Source organism: Poecile atricapillus, chromosome 17 (genome assembly GCF_030490865.1).
Source record: "Poecile atricapillus isolate bPoeAtr1 chromosome 17, bPoeAtr1.hap1, whole genome shotgun sequence".
NCBI classification, from domain to species: domain Eukaryota; kingdom Metazoa; phylum Chordata; class Aves; order Passeriformes; family Paridae; genus Poecile; species Poecile atricapillus.
Genome location: NC_081265.1, coordinates 7,641,944 through 7,661,261, shown reverse-complemented (window position 1 = coordinate 7,661,261; position 19,318 = coordinate 7,641,944). Strand labels below are relative to the sequence as shown.

The 19,318-nt window shown below is 52.4% G+C and overlaps 1 protein-coding gene across 2 annotated transcripts in view; it reads right to left on the bottom strand.

Annotated features, from left to right (window-relative positions):
* Positions 1-647: 647 nt before the first annotated feature.
* The window catches only part of MGAT5B (alpha-1,6-mannosylglycoprotein 6-beta-N-acetylglucosaminyltransferase B), a 64,389-nt gene continuing 45,718 nt past the window's right edge, over positions 648-19,318 (bottom strand). For both annotated transcript variants that reach the window (XM_058852185.1, XM_058852186.1), the window contains 9 exons: positions 16,008-16,139; positions 15,085-15,218; positions 13,921-14,051; positions 11,516-11,671; positions 10,771-10,917; positions 9,273-9,389; positions 3,065-3,139; positions 2,367-2,641; positions 648-1,266 (listed from right to left, as the gene is read on the bottom strand). In XM_058852185.1, the coding sequence (XP_058708168.1) occupies positions 1,068-1,266; positions 2,367-2,641; positions 3,065-3,139; positions 9,273-9,389; positions 10,771-10,917; positions 11,516-11,671; positions 13,921-14,051; positions 15,085-15,218; positions 16,008-16,139 (1,366 nt within the window). In that variant the 3' untranslated portion in view covers positions 648-1,067. The remainder of the gene's footprint in view (positions 1,267-2,366; positions 2,642-3,064; positions 3,140-9,272; positions 9,390-10,770; positions 10,918-11,515; positions 11,672-13,920; positions 14,052-15,084; positions 15,219-16,007; positions 16,140-19,318) is intronic.

The window sequence follows — 19,318 nt, the reverse complement described above, 5'->3', positions numbered from 1 at the left end:
CCCTGGTGAGCAGCCCCACAAAAACAAACCAGGTCACCCCAGCCAGCACCAACCCAGCCAGGGGATGTGCCAGGAGGGGAAACTTCAGCAGTGGGGGGAAACCCCCTCAAAGCAAGAGGAACAGCACTAAGGAAAGGGAAGAAGCAAAGAGTTCTATGGAAGATGGTTGCTTGGAGCTCACCTCTTGCTGTGCTGGCAATATCTGGGGCACACAGAGTCAGGATGTTGCTCTTCAGCTGCTCTGCCCTTGAATTCCCACCAGGAATTCCTCCCCTCTGCCCACTCACCTGAATCCCAAGCAGCCCCTGTGCCCTCACCAGCAGCTCCCACCATCCCTGGGGGGATGTCCAGCTCCATGCATGGCCCAGAAGGATGAAGAGCAGCCTGGAGGCTGGGGGGCATCACTTTGGGCACTTCTGCCCTGCCTGAGGACCAGCAACTTTCCCAGGAGCCAGCCCCATACCACCCTTCACTGTCCAGCCCACACTGGCTCTTCCTGGGAGTACCAGGGAATGCTCCTGGCAGTCCCCAATGTGTCCATCCAACCCAGCCACTCCCTCCCCAGCTCCACATCCACAACAGCCACCAGCATCACCCCTGCCCCCAGCAGTGCAGCTCTCTCTGCCCAAGAACTCCCACAGAAGGGCTGGGTGTGGATTCCCCTTTAATTTACCACTTGTCAGGGGGAGGGTTAAAAAAATCAATAAATAAAACAACTTAGGGTGCTTGAAGAAGATGAAAACCCTGAAACTGCAGTCTGCTGGTGGCTTGTCCCATTGCCAGAGGAGGGGAAGGGAGTTCCCAGCCCCTCTCTCCCCACCACCCCATCCCAGTGCCACCAGGTCCAGGTGGGTTCGGATGCGGTCGGACGATGCTCCTCGGGAAGAAAATGACTCCAGAGTTCAGGCCATGGTCATTCACAGTTGGCTGGTGGATGAAACAACCCCCAGAGTCCGACAGCCCCGGCTCAGCCACCGGCAGGGACCCGTCCCAGCTCCTCGGCCGCCGCAGAGTTGTGAGGAGAAGCCACGCGGTGCCGGTGTGGCAGGCGCGGTGTGGCCGGCCCGTCACAAGCAGTCCCTGCACAGAGCCACCTGTCCTTGGCGGAAATCGCGGCAGGGACACAGGCGCCGGTACTTGGCGTTGGAGCCGGCGCAGCTGAAGAGCAGCGGCTCCTTCTGGAGGTAGCACTCGTGGACGTTCTCGGCCACCGCGGGGTACAGATGGTTCATCTCGTACTCGGTGCTGTCGCAGGCGATGCTGAGCCTGGGGGCCAAGGCAAGGTGGTCAGGTCAGGTGAGGGTCTGCTGGGGGGTCACTGAAGGGTTTTTGTCCTTCCTGGGGAGGTTCCTTTGCTAAGGGTGGGGCAGGTCTTTGCTGAGCTCTGTTTGCCACCCCTTGGCTACGCGTGAGTGCTCGTCACCAGCCCAACACGCCACGCAGGAAGGGGAGACCCTGGCAACTCAACCCTGCAGCCCAGAGACTGCCCCAACCCACAGATGGCTCAGAATCACCCACAATACCCCACCCAAATCCTAGGAGCTGGACTCAGTGATCCTTGTGGATCCCTTCCAGCTCATGATATTCGATGGCTCTCTTACAGCCCCTTGCTGACCAACAGCTCCGTCCTCTCTCCATGGACACCTCCTACTGCAGATAAGACTCCCTGGAAGGGCCAGAGATCAGTGAATTCCCACATGCTCCCCGTTAGCCGGGATTAACCACAAAACTGGGCTGGGCATCAGCAAAAGCCCCAAGGAGCAGCAGAAATGCACAGCGTGGATTTTAACAGCCCTCCCCTCCCAGATGGAGCAGCAGCACTGGCACTGCCCTCCCACCAACCCTTCCCAACTGACAAGTCCCTGAGATAGCCTGGTTTAAGGTCTGGAGGAGGATGTGCAGGGGGAAGGAGTGAAAGGCAGGCCCCAGCTCTAATTTATCCTATAAAAATGTCAGCGGGACGCGCGGCGCCTGCCTGACCAGCGTGACAGCACCGGCAACGCTCGCATTTTAATTGCCCAGAGAGCAGCACGGAGCCCAGTGGCAGATTTATACTCTATTAAAACTTCACCACTGTGTGTTCAAAATGCAGTTTTATAGAGAGAGACATTAAAAAGGAGAGGAAGGGAGAGAGCATGTGGGAGGTGGAGAGGAATGGGGTCGGAAAGAGGCGGAACCGTGGTTGGAAACGCTGTTGTTGCCTGCTGAAGAGTGAAGCTGGGCCCTGACTTGGGCATGAAGGCTCATCACTGGGATTTTGGGAGGGGGAACATGAGGAAAATGGGTGCAGGGGATGTGGGGAGCAAAGGGAACATTGTCTGTCTGGTGGCCCTCCCCACAAGCTCACTGAGAAGGCCCCAACTCACTGGAGAAACACCTCCTCCTTGTTGAGGAACCTGAAGAAGGTGGGCTCGCAGACCAGCCCGTGCCGCCGGCACGTCTCCGTGCACGTGTGCTGGGGCTCCGACACCCACACCTGCAGCGAGGCCACCGGGGGCCACGCCTGGGGAGCCCTCCCGGCGCTGGGGGACCACACCAGGTGGGTGGAGTTGGGGGACAGGGCCAGCAGGCTTGGAGGGCTTTGCATAGCAGGACTCTTGGTCTTGGGAGACGGAGGAAGAGATGATGTGGTGCAGAAATCCTGGTGGCAGAGGAGATAATGGGTCAGCGCCCTGAGATGTTAACAGCAGGGAAGGGAGGCCACTGGTGGGACAGGAGGACACTTGGGGTGATGACTTTGCTCATCAGGTTGAGATCATTTGCATGCAGAGATGGCATCTCCTGCTGTGGGGGATGAACCTCTTCTCTCACCTCTTCTCCCACTGCTGCCTTATTCTCTGCAGCAGAAAGGCCCTGACCCAGCCCCAGCACTCCCAGGTATCCTCCACCAACCCCCAGCACCTCTGGTCCACCTCCCCCAGCCCCATCTCCTGGTGCTCTCTGCAATCAGGGCACAGCCTGCACAGTGCCCATGGCAGAGCAGGGATGTTCCCCAGGGAGAAGAGGGAAAGTTGGCCACAAGGACAGAGATGGTTCCCCAGGGAGGAAAGGGATTCTCCCCAACCTGGTGCTGAATGTAGGCGTGGATCCGCTCCAGCATCCCCTCGCAGGTGTACTCGTAAGGCAGGTAAGGGTCCACCTGTGAAGGGCAAGAGCAGAGCACAGGCAGCAGCTGGGGACTGCCTTGCCCTGCCCCTGAGCAGAAGAACCTTGGGCACGGCTCCTCCACCCACCAGAGCCCACAACTCTTTGGTGTCTGCCCACCAAAGCAAGCAGGGAAGAATCCTAGGGCTGGAGAAACCTCATAAAGTGATAAAGAGAGAGGAGTACTTTGGGTTCAACCTACTGGTGCAAATGAAATCACCCTGTTCCACTTTAGTCTACCTTCTCTCCACTTTTAGTGAGTTATAAAATCAAATCAGTTTTCATCCAATAGGTCACTTCAAACTAAAGCACAAACTGTTCCAGCCCAACAAACACTCTGCAGCTGTGGGCAAGGGTGGAGCAATCTTAAAATACAGGGGAAGAGGTAGAATTGGAAAAGATGCCAAGCTAATCCAGAGCAAGAGCATCTCGGTGCTGCCCCAGGTCCGGTCTGGCATCCTCTGCTCCCCTGACCACTCAGAGAGGAAGCTCCAGGCTCCAAACCACAAAACTGGCCAGGAAAGGGCAGGGCTGGGGCTGGCTGTGCACAATCCAGGGAAAAGCATCTCCCTTTTCCCACTGCCACGTCACTGAGGGTTTGCTGCCCAGTGCAGGTGGCTGTGGTGGGGTGGAAGCCATCGTCTCTGCCAGTCCCAGGGGCTTGGTGGTCCCTGCTGGGATGGGGCAGAGGGGCAGGAGCTGGGTGAGCACTGGGATGGAGCAAACACTGGTGCCCACATGGATGTCAGTGCTGTCCCTGCACCTCCACATCCAGAACTGCTATTTACAGAGTCAGCAGTGCTCAAACCATGGGGTATTTTCAGTGTGGGCTACAAAATGCTCCTGCTCTCCAGGAGACTCTGCCTGCCCTCCCTCCTCTGCACAGTGGCTCAGCAGTGTCCCCACATGAGCTTGTCCATGGCACTGTGGTGGCACAGGTTCCAAGGCAGGCAGGAGCAGCCTGGAGCAGCCAGGAGCAGCCTGGAGGAGCCTGGAGCAGCCAGGAGCAGCCAGGAGGAGCCTGGAGCAGCCTGGAGCAGCCAGGAGCAGCCAGGAGCAGCCTGGAGCAGCCTGGAGCAGCCTGGAGCAGCCAGGAGGAGCCTGGAGCAGCCAGGAGCAGCCTGGAGCAGCCAGGAACAGCCAGCCAGGCTCCCTGCCTTCAGCAGGACCAGTGCCTGCCCCCAGGTGTGCAGTGATTTTCCCCATGGGAAGAGCACTGCCACAAGGGCTTGTGATTGATCCCTCCCTTCCCTCTGGTACAAATTATTTTTTAAGGAATTTTCTGCCCTGGGAAGACATATTTTTCCACAGTCCCTTATTTTTCCAGAGAGATGTTAGATGAGGTGCAGGAGGTTGGTGCATGGAAGGGGCCAGTCCTGGGACCTCCCTTCCCCTTGTGCATCTCTGCAGAGCTTTTATTCAGAAGGATTATAAGCAAAACCACCCAAAGATAATTAATCCAGAAAACACTGATGCTTCTATTTTCTGAGCTCTGCACCTCCAAAATAGCTATTTCCTTTTGAAGTACCTGTCAAAACCAAGCTCAAAGGCTCAGTCTGCTGAGAACCCTCTAAGCATCTCCCTGCCATAAATATCCCACCTGAGATCTCAGACAGGCTGGAAAGCACAGCTGTTTCATCTAATTACAGATGTGCACGCTAATCAGGGCTGACACAGTGACAGGCACCAATCCTGCCTCTGAATTCCTGATGGGCTCTCAGTTAACTGGGGCAGAGCCCTCTCTAAGCAAAATTGCCTGTCTGGGTTTCAGAGCCAGGCTGGGACTGCGTGGCACAGGTTTGGAGGAGACAAAGCACCCCTTGCTCAGCATCACCCGTGCTCAGTTTCATCTCACCCCTGCTTTCAAGGGGGGCCTTTCCCCTTTGCCAGGTACAATTCCAGAAGCAGCCTCATCCCCCAAAATGCTGCAGCACCTCACACAGCCCCTCCTTGTGCCTGCACATGTATCCAGGGGTGCAATCCCACCTCTCCAAGGCTCCCAGGGGCTCTGTGGGATCCCTGGGCATCAGGAGTGGGCTGGAGCCCACTGCAGCCCCTGCTCCTCCAGCCCCTCTCCCTCTCAGGGGTCCCCCAAAGGCTCTCACTTCTCTCTGCTCCCCTCTCCAGGTTTTGTTAGGATTCAGCTTGTGCACTCAAGACTGAGAAAATGCCAATTTTGAGAAGATAATTGTTTAATTAAGATCTGACAGGCTCGGCCTCTTCTCAACAGCCAAGCTGTTAATGGCACTCCTCACGGGGAGCTCATGATGTCCCCAGAGCCCTGGGAGGGAGGAGGAGGAAGAGGAGGGGGGTTCTGAGGTGGGGATCACTGCATCTCACTGCAGGATGCTGCTGGCATGGGAGGGAATGGAGGGGTTGGTAAGATGGGCTTTGCCATCCTTTCCTCAGGTGGGGAACACCGAGCCAGAGCTTCCCAGCCCCAGCGCTCCCTCCATCAGCCAAGCAGGGAGTTCCTGGTGTCCCATGGGGCTGCCAGCACGAGAGCCCTGGGTTCAGAGTCTCCAGCTGGAAGGGAATATGAGGCCTCCTTCATTCAAAAGAAAAAGAAAGAGGGGCGGAAAAAAATCTGAACGTCATCAGACAAATAAGTAGAAAAATAATGCAATTCTGTGCTGGCACGTAACAGCAGGCTGGAACATTTTAACCAGCTATTTTCACTGTGATGTTTAATGTGCCGCTCTTTCAGGCATAGTCTGAAATGTATAATTTTCCATTATAGTCCTGTATGTTTGACTTTAATATAATGAAGCCTTCTCCCTTCACTACACCAGAATATTGGGTCTATTAAATTGCTTGTGCGAGGACTGGTTTTGACAATGGGAAAAGCTGAAGGTCCAGAAAATGGTGGTGCTTGCAAACCTCTCTCCTTCTTCAGCCTCTAACCCCAGGATTAGAGACAGAATCCATCACTGGGACAAGCCTCCAGCATCACCTTTCCCAGGGGGACACCACCCCCTGTCCCTGTGCTGAGATTTCATCCCTGGGGTAGAGGGGTTTGGTGCTTCCCTGGTTTTAACTTTCCTCATAGATAGGTCAGGGATGCAAAGAATCAGGGAAAGCCAGAACTGCTCCAAGTGAGATGAACAGCAGAGACACAGCCTGCCAAAAACCTTGCCCAGCAGCTGCAGGGCGACCTGGAATGGGTGTCACCTCCAAAAGGATGAGATAGGGCAGCACAAGGGCTGTTCTTGGGGGAAAAGAACACAGATTGCAAACCCCAGCCACGTCCCAGGCATGATTCAGCTCTGCCTCCAGAAGGAAGAAGTTTCTTTCAGGCAGAACTAGGTTGGGAGGGACGCCGGCTGCATCCCAACTGCTCTGTTTGCACAAAGGCAGCAGCCAGCCCTGTGCCTGGGGAGCTGTGCCAGCCCAGCAGGAGCTGTGGGAGGGCACAGCCTGCCCCGAGCTGCAGCCCTATGGGTCAGCAGGAGAAACTGGGGTGCTGCAGTGATGCTAAAATATTGCTGAGAGCCAGTAAACCCCCCTCGGAACAAAGCAGGGTGAGCTTCTTGTCAGCTTGACAACACCAGAGTTACTGCCAGCTTCATGAACCAGCTCCCAGATTCCCAGACAGGCTCTCAGCATCCTGGTTCCCAGCCCCTGGTCCCCAGCACAGCTTCCACCTGATGGCAGAGCCAGCTTTCCCACAAAATCCCATATCCCCAAAAATGTCTTACTGAGTTCTGGCCTAGAAGATGCAAAACATCTCTGGGATATGTGATTTTACGGTCATATGACAACAAAAATTCCCTAAATAAAATCAATTTCAGGTCACTTTTCAATTTCCAATGTTTTCATCCATCAGGGAGAGGAAAAATGTTGTGTTTCAGGTTCAATCTGTCTGAGTTGGTGAAGCAAAGGGAAATGCATCATTTCAGATCCAGCATTCCTTTCAATAAATTGGCAGGGTATTTCCAAACAAAGGCAGGCAGATGGGAAACAAAACCATAGTATTTCATTCCAGTAATTTTGAAATGAAATGTTTTGACAGAAAAAAAAAATAAATTGATGTTGGTTATTCTGAAACACAGACAAATTTATTAGATATTCCAATAACAGAACACCCCATTTTGCCTTCAGGGGGGAAAAAAATAGGAGTCAGTAAAATAATTCCTCCAAACTCCAGTAACTGGCTGGGAACAGGACCACTAAATTGCCCAGCTACCATGTTTCTGCTGCTCCTCCTGCTAATGCCCTTGTTTTCAATTCCTGCTGTAACAAACAGTATTTTAAAGACAAGATACCCATGGACTCCTGGAGCCAAAGCCCATAATAAGGCTTTTAAACCTGTAAGGTAGGTCAATTTTTAGGCTTAATTGCCTTGACAACATCTCTAATAAAGCAGGCCTTTCTATTTAAGAGATAAAAAGGTGGTGGGGGGGAAGGAAAGAGGCTGCTGTAAGTTATTCACACTCACTCCCTGCTCTGCTCTGGGAGGATTTATAAATGTCTTTAAAACCCCAGGGAGGGGAGTTGTGGATGTTGGTGGGAAGGAGCTTGTGTCACAGAGCAAACGGGGCCTCAGTGACTGGAGTTGTTCATTTGGGGCAAATTTAGGACTCCCAGCAGCTGAGGGTAACTCCAGAGGCTGGGATGCTTCGTGGGAGGGCACTGCAGAGGGGGTCCTGATCCCAGGGTGGGAATGAGGAGAGCTGAGACAGGAGCTTGATTTGGGGCAAAACCCCCTGTTTTGGGTTGGGCACAGCAGCAGCACACTCCAGTGAGTGCCCAGTTCTGGACACCAGCTCCTCCTGCCCAGTGCTCATCTTGCCACCAAACCCTTCCCTAAAATCCTTTTCAGTTCTTTAATTTTTAACCAGACCATTAAGCACCTAAATGACCTGGTGCACATCCAGCCAACACTGCAGCAGCACAACACAGCTGCCCAGGAACCAGCACAGCCCTTTCTCCATCCTCAACCTCACCATTCTTTAATTAGTTTAACAGCACCGCAGCACCAGGCTTCACTGTTTGCTTTCTTCTCTTCTGGAAAAACTGAAAATTCCCTTCTCTCTCCCAAAACAGCTCCCAGCCTCCCGCCCACCGCAGTTCCTTCACTTCAGGGCTGTCTCCAGCCCAGATGGTGGAGGGTCAAGCTCTGACAGCCTGGCAGCACAGCAGCAGGGATGTCATTATTTTTAATTTCATTCTAATCGAGATACAGGAATGAATGTGCAAAACAACAACTGTTTTCCTACACCGGGTTTGATCAGTCTTTACAAACTCACGGAGAAAATGAGAAGAGCTGCAGTAAATCACCCTGGAGGAGGTGACACACAGCATGATGGCAGGGCCACATTACCTGAATCAGGTCCCCAGATTGCGACAGGCACCCACCTCTGCAGCTTCTAATGCAGGGGAAGCAAGGATGAGCCTTCTCTGACCAGCATCACACCTGTGCCCCCAAATCCCACCCAGCACCGTGAACCCAGGGTTCCACAGCACATCCCTGTCCTCCAGAGAGGATGGCTCAACCCAGGAGCCAGCAAAATGGCTATCAGCACTTTCCTCCCCTCCAGGAAAACTGATTTGAATAATTTGGACAGCTTGAAAGGCTCCTGTCACAAGGTGGGAGGTAAATATTCATGAGGGAATGTTTCTGGAGTGGGCACAGCAGGAATGCTGCTTTCCCTGGGGTTCTCCCCTTCCTTACATCCCTTACAGCCAGCTCCTGAAGTTATTCCCATCGATTTGCTCCATCCCAAGGTAACGATCAGTGAAATGGGGGAAAGGCAGGTGCAGAGGGCTGCAGCTCTCTGGGTTTATCTTCGTTATCACACCAGCTCCCAGAACTGCTCTACACCTGCAGCAGCCTCAGCCCCTGCTCCCAAACATTATCTCAGCCTCCCCTTGCTCCAGGCCTACCCACAGGATTCCCAGGGGATCCCTCAAAGGCACAGCTCTGCTCTGGGGAAACACCTACAGTGCTCCTGCCAGAGCAAGGTGGGAGCACGTGTGCCCCTGGGGCTGCAGGAAAGGATGAAAAAATCCAAAGGAGAGAGGAAAAGAAATTAATGTCTGAAAAGGAGAGCCAGGCTCCAACATCTGCTGCTGCTTTTCCAAACCCAGCAGCGGGGAGGTCACCCCAAAACTGCTCCGAGCCGTACCTGGGTCCTCATGATGGTTTTGATGGCAGCTTCGAACTCCTCGGAGTTGTTGTAGTCAACAGTCCACACGTGGGGCTTCCCGATGAACTCTTCAGCATATGGATGTTGGGAGGACACCTGAAACACAGCAGAGCCAGTTTTGCAATCCCTGCTGGAACAGCTGCTGCTTCCTGCTGGCAGCTGGGTGGCAGAGAGGAGCAGCAGCCTCACAGCCACACTGGGCTTTAACACTGCACCAGGGAGTGCTGGAGGAAGGTTTCCTCTGAATCCAGGTGCTCCCCAACCTCAGGATGACGTGCTGTAATTCCCACTGGGTTGGGATGCCCCATTCCCAGCAGCACTGAATTCCTTTTGCAGGCTGGAGTATTTCCACCTTGGTAACACAGGAACAATTTAACCTTGACCTCAGACACTCTGTGTGTCTGGATGGTAAAAACACACCAAAGCAAGAAAGGCCTGTGAAGGCACCACATCTCCCAGCTCTAGAAACAAGGCAGGGGGAAAATTCATTGCCACTGAAGGCTGGGAGAGTCTGGCACTGGGAGACAGCAGTGCTGGAAGCTGCATTCCCCTGATGCCACAGGCAGCCCACTCACTGGCACTCCACAGGTACTGACATCCTTCTTCTCCCTGGGCTGCCCACCCAGGTGAATTTTGGGGATCTGCCTCTTTTGTGTCAGCCCTGAGGTGCCTTTTCAGCCCTGCTCTCCCCTGGGAAGGGAAGAGAGAGGTTGCTGAGCAGAGGAGGTTGTTTTGGGGGCACCACAAAACATGGCAGAGGGGCCTGAACCCCTGCCAGCTGCAGGAGAAGAGCTGTGTGGTTTATCCTCCTCACTGCTGTCCCTCCTCATTTCTTTCCCGGCAGATTGATCACCTCCTTCCCCTCCGGCACATGAACACCCTGAGGCATTTCACAGCCCTCCCCCAGCTGCCAGCCAGCTCCAGGCAGGGGTACAGCCCCAGCCCCACCCCAATGGGTGTTAACTCCTAATTCGGGGGGTGCAGGACAGCCCAGTCCAGCTGCACAGCCCCCAGCTCGGCGAGGGAGCCTTGCTCTGCATTATCCACTTTATTAATAATAAAAGAGGCAATTTTCTCAAGCCTTTAAGTTTTAAAGAGTTCCTGCTCTACTTAGATTGAATTCCCAGCCATGGGCAAGCCTGGAGGGATTTCATAGCCCTGCAGGTCCTGCTGTCCCTGTGGGCACAGAGGGATGAGCAGGGGAGCATCGCCCTGGGTTGGGAGCAGGGTGTGGGGGATGATGGATCTGGGCTGGTGAGGAAGGGTCTGCACAAGGCTCCTGCACCACCTTCTCCTTGGAAACCCCAAACCTACAGCAGAGCCCCTTCTCCCCGAGGCAGATCCCCTGACCCCATCAGCAGACATCCACAGAGGAAATCTTGCCGAAGGAAAAAAGCACCCTCAGTGTAGCAGCTGCTCTTCCCCAGGCTGGCCCAAGCCCAGGGGTGGCTCCATGCAGCCCCCACACCACATTTACCTCTCTGGACGTGGGTTTCCCGCGGAAGAACTCGTGGTTGAGGGAGCTGTGGGGAGGGTTGAACCGTGCCTGCAGGAAAACGCAGCCGTTGGCGATGGCCTCCAGCGGGGCCGGGCCCTCGTAGGGGAACCCAAAGCCAATGAAGAGCTGCAAGGCAGAAACACAGCGCTGCTGGGTGACTGTTCCCCACAGGGAAAACTCCCAGATAAACCCATCAACATCCCCTCTCTGCTCCTGCACACCAAACCTCTAATGGGGTTCGATAAGCTGGGCTCAAAATTCCCCCTTTTCCATCAACCACAGCCATGGGGTGTCCAGGAGCTGCAGGTTCCTCTGTGGTGCTCACAACCATCACTTTGGCCCTGCATGGAGCAACTCTGCTTTGCCAAAGCTGTTTGGGCCGGTAAATCAGGAATATTTCCCCCAGGCACCAGCTGAAGGCAACAGGGATGTGCCCACACCCACACACTCCAAGAATCTCGTTTATTTTTATCACAGCTATAAGGTGGGAAAAAAACCCTCACCCCACTCAGCAATAAATGAATTAATGAGGAAACTTTGTGCTCTGCCTGTGGACAGTCTGCAAGGAGAAACTCATCAGACACATCTTGATCTGAAATGTGCTCTGCGCAGTTCCTGCCTAATTATCCCGGCTGAGAGGCTCGTGGTTAATTATCCCAGCTGGGAGTGCCTGCAAACCGGGGAGGAGCACGGGGAATGGAGGTCCTGGGATGCCCTCACCCACCTTTGCCTTCCTCAGCAGCTGCTGGAACTCGTGCTGGGGCAGCAGCCCGTGGTTCTTGACGAACGCCGGCACCTCGGGTGGCCTCTGTGTCTCGTAATAAACCGTGCCATGGATCTCCATGTACTTGTTGAGGATGGCCAGGAACTTCTCCTTGCCCTGGGGAGGAAGGCAGAGACGTGAACTACACCCAAGGATGGGTCTGACCTCCCCTTCACTGTTATGGGGGGGGTTAATTCTCAATATGCTGTCCCAGAGCACCTGCCATGCTTCAGGCAGACACAGAGCAGGGCAAAATCCCCACCCTCCCCTCCTCATTCCTTGGAAACACATCCTGGACTGCCCCAGGCTCCTGGAGAGCCTGAATGGCTGCAGGATCCATCACTCTGATCAAGTTCCTGCCTTCTCTGTCCCCTCCAAGGGCAACTTCCACTCTGGAGCTGCTGAATTAAAAGCTTCAGAGGGTTCAGACAGAAGTCTGCAAAGACCAGAGCTTGCTAATAGCCTCTTATTCCAAGTAACAAGTTCCAAGGATTTTCTCATTCAGATTTAATCCTGTTTCACCACCTGGAAAATGAAGGGGGTCATCAATTTTCTTCTCTTGGAAGCTTCCCTCCTTTTGCTCCAAAGCAGCCTTTCATTTTAACAATTTGTCCGCTGCTGATTTTTTTTTGCTTGAAAAAACCACAAAGGGGCCATCCTTTGGATGCTGAATTTTCCAGTGCTACATCCCCAAAAGAGCAAAGACCAGGGGGAATAAGGAGTTATAAATGGGGAATTTGAGAAAACTCTGTATGTTGCCTTAAAGCCTCCTCAAAAGCTGCATTTCTTCCCTCAGCCATGGATCCCTGGAATTCTCCAAGGCTCTAAGGCTTTCCCAGCTTATTAAAACTTCAGCTCCTATTGTGAGCCAGAGGCAAGAAGTTCAGAGGGGTAGGAAATGAGAAATAAAGGGAAGGGAGGTTTAATGAAATGTTTCTAAATGTCAAAAACATCCTGCTTTGGAGGGGGTGTTTGGCCCAAGGCTGCTAAGTAAGCACCTGGCTCCAGGAGATGGAGGTGGTCTTTGTCTTTCTAGACCTCAAAATCACTCAAAATAAGGAAAAAAACCTCTATTCCCTTTTTTATTCCATGGAGTGATAAGATGGGAAGCAGAGGCCAGGCAGCCTGGCCTCAAGGAACCAGCAAGGCCCAGCCCCAGCCTCTTCACCCAGGAATAAATGACCCCAAATATGCAGTTTGGGGAAAACTGATGCTGTTTGTGAAGTCTGACTCAAAACAGCAAATGCCTGTAGCACTCAGGGTAGAAGGAAATGTCCATTTCGGGGTTTAACTCTCTTTAGTGCCTTCCCAAATTACCTTAACTAAGCTCCAAGGAAACTTCTGGATAAGAAAGGGCGGGGGAATGGTAGAAAAATAAGACAAGATGTTGCAGTTCTCCTAAAATGAGATTTAGTGGGTTTCAGTAGAGTTTTCAGGGAGCCCCCCAGCCAGGAAGAGGCAGGGGGGATTTGCTCTCAGGCCTGAGGAGTGATGGAAATCCCACATCAACAGTAAAGAGGAGATGGCATGGCTGGATCCTGGCTCACCACAAGCATCCCTGCTAATTAGCAGCTGCTAATCAGGAAAGCTGGCAAGGAGAGGAGGTACAGCCCCCACTGCATCAACCCACATCAGTCCCAGCAGCTCCAGAGGACCAAGCCCACGTCAAGGCAAAGTCAACTCCGACAAAAACCTTTTCTCTCCCGAGAAGAGGCACAGAGGCAAAGCCCAGCAGCAGCTGGTGTGGTACAGTACCTGCAACTGGAGCAGCCCCAGGCGGTGCACAGAGGGAAAAATAGAAATAAATCAACAGACAATGAGAATTAGCTCCTTTTTACAGCCCTGCAAGGAAAAGCAGCTTGCTAGCTCTGGATAAGATGGGGGGAGCCCCATCTGGAGATGCAGGGGGATGTTTTGGGGGCTGGAGGGGCTGTCCCCATGCAGTGACCCAGCCCTGTCCCCCAGCTGCTCCAGGCTTGGGGAGCACAACCCCTTTTCACAGAGTGCTTGAAAGCAGACACAAACTATCCCCATCATAATGCAGCAATCACTGCAATTAATTAGTGACAATCATTATAATTAATTACACAAAATCATCGATATGAAATCCTCAGCCTCAAAGCTTGCTGGGAGGAAGCATCACCCAGAGCAAGGAGCAGGGAATGGCATCCCACCAGCCTCTCCCTGTTTGCTTGGAGGCTCTGGATGTGTCACATCACTCCCCCAGGAGCAGGACAAGGACAATCCTCCACGAACACACCCAGATCTGCACCTGCACAGCTCAGGGTGAAACCCAGAGGCTCCCAGCCCTGCCTGTGCCTACCCCTGCCTGCCTGCCTTGTCCCCACCAGCTCGAGGTCACCCACCTTCCAGATGCTGGCCTCCTTGCCGTACACCACGGCCATGCTGCTCACTTTGTTGGCCTTGATGAGCTGTTTCTCGGTCTGGTTGAGCTCCTCCGACACGAAGCCCATGAAGGAGTTGTCGGGGGTGTGAGCTGTGGGCACCAAGGGCAGGAGACACGTGGCTGGACAGTTGTTTTTTGGGATGTCCCCAGGATTGGGGATACAGCCTGAGATGAGCCCAGCTCCAGGGTTTTGTTGGAGTATGGAGGAAAATGGAGCTGAATCCCTGTTCAAGCAGCTCATGAAATCCAGGACTCAGCCCCACTTGAGCAGCTCTTCACACACTGAGGTGTTTTTAAGGCTGCCAGAGGGACTTTATCCAGCCAGGAAAAAGCAATGCTTGAGTCACCCAGCAGCCAGTGGGACACTGGGCTCTTCTCAGACCTGCACATCTCCCATCCATGCCACAGGCTGCTCTCACATTCAGGATCCCAGCTGAGAGCAAACCAGGCTCTGTAACCAACACCACCCCAGCTGGAAGCTGCTGGCAGTGCCCTGACAGTGCTGGAGCAGTGGAAGGAGCCTGGTCTCTCGCCCTGGATCATTCTGTAGCCCAAGAGGTGGCCCAGCAGGAGCTCCTTGTGGGCAAGGGGAAGCAGGAGCAGAGCCAGGGAGCACAACACTGCCCGAGCTTTACCTCATGGAGTATCTCAGACCCTCAGAACCACCCTGGCAGGCCCCCACTGATGCCTTAAGTTTTAGCTTTTACATTTTTCAGAACCTGTCCTGCACTAGGGTATAACTCTGAATTCCAAACAGAGTGTTAGTAAGCTCTCTTCACAGTTTGGTCAGACAGAACAATCCTTCCAAGCTTCAATTCAAGATTCAAGGACACTCCACAGCCTCAGGCCCCAAAAAGTATAAACAAAAGTGAATTGGGGGAAGGAAACTGGGGAATATGACTTCATTACCTGAAGCTATAATTGGAGAATTAACCCCTGATATACAAAAATACCAAACTTATATCATGACCACCATCCACCTTGGGTGCAGCCTCTGCCAGGCTTTTGCACAGCCCAAGGTGTATCTATAAAAGGCCTTTAATAAACACCTACTTTATTATTTTAATACTATTTTAACATCTAGGCTGTGCTGTAGGCAGCCTGTCCAGGCAACAGCACTTACGGAACATGGTCATGAACTGGGTGGGCTGCAGGTTCCAGTAGCCCCAGTTGGTGCGGTAGCCGCGCAGCGTGGCGTACTCCTCGTGGTTGTAGGCCGGCTCTGTCCCGAACGTGTCGATCACCCTGACACGGCACCTGAGGAGCAGACACCCCCTGAGGACATCTGCTGTCCCCAGGAACCCCGTCCCTCGTCTGCAGCCCGAGCAGAGGGGTCCCAAGGAGCCCTTCCCAACGCTGCTCCCTCCCTGCAGGATGATTTCCTTTCCAGGACCCTGCCACAGTGATGAACCTCCCAAAGGATTATTAATGCCTTTCCCAATATCCTGGGAATGCTGAGGCAGGCACTACCAGCACAAGGCTGAGGAGAGAAGAGGAACAACAAGCAAGGGAAGAGCAAAACAAGCTGAATGCAAGAGCAAATGCATTTATAATAAAAGCAATAACGCAGCTTGTCATTTTTCTCTCTAATAAAATTGTGTAGGATAGTGGAAGAGATGGGAAAAAACATAATAAATAGCAGGTCTATCAGCACTAAATTAAATCGCAGATTTTCCTGGCTGGTGATGTACCAGGGGATGATGACATTTGTCTTGATGCTCAAGGAGCCGGGGACAGGGCTCCTTACAGATTCCCAAGGCTCACACTCCCCTCCTTGCTGTGCCCACCCCTGGCTGCAGGAGTGGAATGAAAGCACACATCCACACACTGCAGGCACATGCAGGGTCTGGTCTTTCCCCAACTCTCTCTCTCTTTTAATGAGGTTTTATCCTAAATATGTGAGGCTCAGAATGCCTCATGCCCTGGCAGCAGGGGACACAGTAAGGCACCAGCCAGGCAAAAATCAAACGTAAAATTGGATCGGTCATTAGCATTAGTCTGCTTGCTAATTAATGGAGAACAAGAGCAGGCAGTGGCTTTGCTTACCTGTATTTCTTAAAGGAGAGCCCCATATGCTGCTTCATCTGCTGGAGGCCGTGGTAGTCAGTGTAGATCAGGTCGAAAGGCAGAGGACTGGTCAAGGGGCAGTTCCCCCGTCCTGGAGGCACCCCTAAGTGACTGGGGAGAAGCAGGAGGATCAGCCCAGCACCACCAAAGGCCTGCAGCACAAACACTCCTTTCCCTGCTGAGCAGGAGCCATCCAACAGCTGCTCTTTGATGGAGGGGAACACAGATGGTTCTCCTCGCTCCGGTTTTTATTTCCCAGGCCAAAGATCTGGAGAGCTCTGGTCCCTCCCCATCTTTGCACCTGCTCCAGCTGAGTTCCTGCTCCTCCCAGATGGACTGTGAGGCACAGCATTCCCAGCCAGGGCTCACCAGCATCCCAGTCACCACACACCCTCCCTTGGACCTCTCCTGTTGAAGACACCAGATTTCGTTTGCTTTCATTGCAGTCACACCAGTGACAGACTTGTAAAGCCACATCTTTCCTCTCCTCTCTGCCTGCAAGGCTCCCAGCTGAGCCTAAAGCTCCCTGTTCCCAGCTCTACATCCCTCCCAGCACACCCTGGAATGTTTTCTTATTCCAGTCCTTACCCACCACATCCCAAAGCACTCTCAGCTTCTCCTTGACTCTGCTGGCAATGCTTGTCCTTGGATGTTGGGCACATTTCATTCATATTTCTCACTTTTGGTCCCATCTATGAAATAATTCCATAAAACAGGGGCAGCTGGGCCCTGGGTCTCACTCAGGGGGTTTCCAGCCAGTTCCTTACAAACAGCCACACTCAGCCCCTCTTCCCTCCTCCAGTGGATAAAATGCATTATGAAAATCCAGACAAACTCGACTGACTGCAATCTCTTTATCAAGACCATCAGTTATCTCACTGCCAGGGTGAGATGTGATTAATCCAGCAAGATACAGGGCTGGTAAACCTGTTGTGTGTCTCCTTCAATTTCCAATTACCTCCGTGAACTGATGAATCCCTCTCTCCAAAGCTGTTCCACCAAGTGTACCACTGATGTCAGCCTGACAGCCCATCTGCTTGTCTGGACCATGTTTCCTCCTTCTCAGAAAAAAAAACCCCCGTGACACCTTCCAGCTTCAGCAGGTTTCTCAAAAATCCATGTTGCTTGTACTTGTGATTTCCCAGTGCCAGTTTGCTCAGGGGCTGATTCACTCTGCAGTTTTAATGCTCTTGTATTTTGTTTTTCCTCCTAAAGATGATAATTCTTCATCCTCATAACTCCACTCACACCCAAAAAGCAACAGCATCCTCATGGAAAACCAAACTGCTGAGCTGATTTGGTCCACCCAGGCTGTCTCACTCCCACCACGCAGTTGTCCCGTTTTGTTCTCAGTCCTTCCAACAAGGCTGAGGAATTCCTGTTTCATTTCACAAGTCTGAGCTCAGAAATCTCACCCTTAGCTCCTGCCTGCCAGGACGTCTGTCTTTGTTTTCTTCTGGGCTCCTCACTTACTCCAAACCCCTCTTTAGAGATGGGAATTTATCCCAGCCATGCCTGTAGGTATTTTCTTTTCTTTAAGGAATAAAAGTTCTGCTCAGGTTTTACACTCCCAGGCTTTGAATCTTTTCTTCTCTTACTGGTTCTCTTAATTTCTCTGCATTTTCCCTTCTGAACCTGAGAATTCCCTTCCCAGCCCTACCTGGGTTTATCTGTTCCTCAGCTGAAGCACAAAAGGACCCACAGCCCCACAGTCCATCCTCTGAGGAGCACTTCCATAAGGTCCTCACCCCTTCCTGAGCCCTTCAGCATTTCACCTATCAGTCCCACAGCTGTTTCTAGAGGAATTCCATGGCTTTCCCATCCAGAGACACAATTATCACAAGGATTTGCCCTCCAGTCTCTCACTAACATCAGAAGGGGCCACACAGAGCCAGCTGACCATAAGAAATATGATAAAGGGCTCTTGGTTGGCTTCTGTCCACACCTCCCTCTTCTTCTGAACCTGATCTGGTGGATGATGCCCCTGTTCACTGCCAGGGTCTGGACCAGAAGACCTTCAAAAGGTCTCTCTGAACTCAAACTTTTCTATGATTCCTTTCCTATGATTCTGATGTGGTTCTGAGTCCTTGAGCACTGAGCACCAAGAACCATCCCCATCCCAACCTGACACCGGTGAAGGGTCACCCCAAACTCCTGACCATGCCAGGAACTCCAGAAAATGTGTAAATGTGGAACAATTTATTTTCCTGGCCAAAGCCAGGAAAAAGAGAGAATTTCAATTTAAGATGAAGAGCTGCTTTTGCAGCTGCTTCATTGCTCTTGTCACAAGGAATCTCAGCAGCAGCTCAGGGCGGCCTGGCCGGGGATGCCGCAGGGGGAACAGGTTGCAGTTTTGTCACTTTTATGCACAATTTTACACGACAGGACTGATTGGGAAGATGGCAGGAATGGAAAGGCTCTCACCTCCCACAGCCACCTCGGTACAATAAATAGGGCACCAAGGAGACTCAACCTCCCGGGAAGGCTGAAGGGGAATTTTTAAGCCAGGATTTTGTAGAGATGGAATTCAAAACAACACATTTGCTCACACAGTGCTGCTTTTCCCTCAGTCATCAGACAAACAGTGATTTACACCAGCCTGCACTGTGGTGGAACCAATCCATAAACCTTGTATTTAACTAAAAATCCCCAAACCATTACACTGTGCTTGCAGCACACACCATCCTCTAGCTGGTACATGTCACACAAGCCACTGCACTACAAAATAATCTGTAATTTAAGGAAGCCCTAACCAAGCTTGACGAGGGGCTGCAGGAGGCAGCAATTAGTGTAACTCATGCTGAAGCCTCCAGAAAAGTTCCCACAAGTTGGGGAGAGCAGGTCTGACTCTCCCAGCTCCCATCAGCACCGCAATCTGCCACACATCCCCTCTCCAGGTGCTCAGGACTTGCCATATCCATTTATACTCTGTGCCATGGCTACGTGTCTGGAATAGCTCTGAGAGCAGGAGCAGTGGCTTTGAGCAGAACATCTCTTCATTTACCCCCTTTATCCTCCCTAAACACTTTATAACCACTGATTTTAATATTCCACTCATGCAAATCCAGCCTGCACTTCTGAGATGGGGGTGGGGGGAGAATTTTTTTTTTTTTATTCCTCCTTATTTAAACATTCTTTATTCAGGCTTTCATCATTTGCCAGTTAAGTCAACTAATTTTCTACTAAACCCAATTTCACTCATGGTTGGAGTGCAATTTCCCTGATTTTTCCTCGTGCCATGTACTATTAATGGCGCTTGAAATTACGCAAATAAAATTGATGAGCGCAAA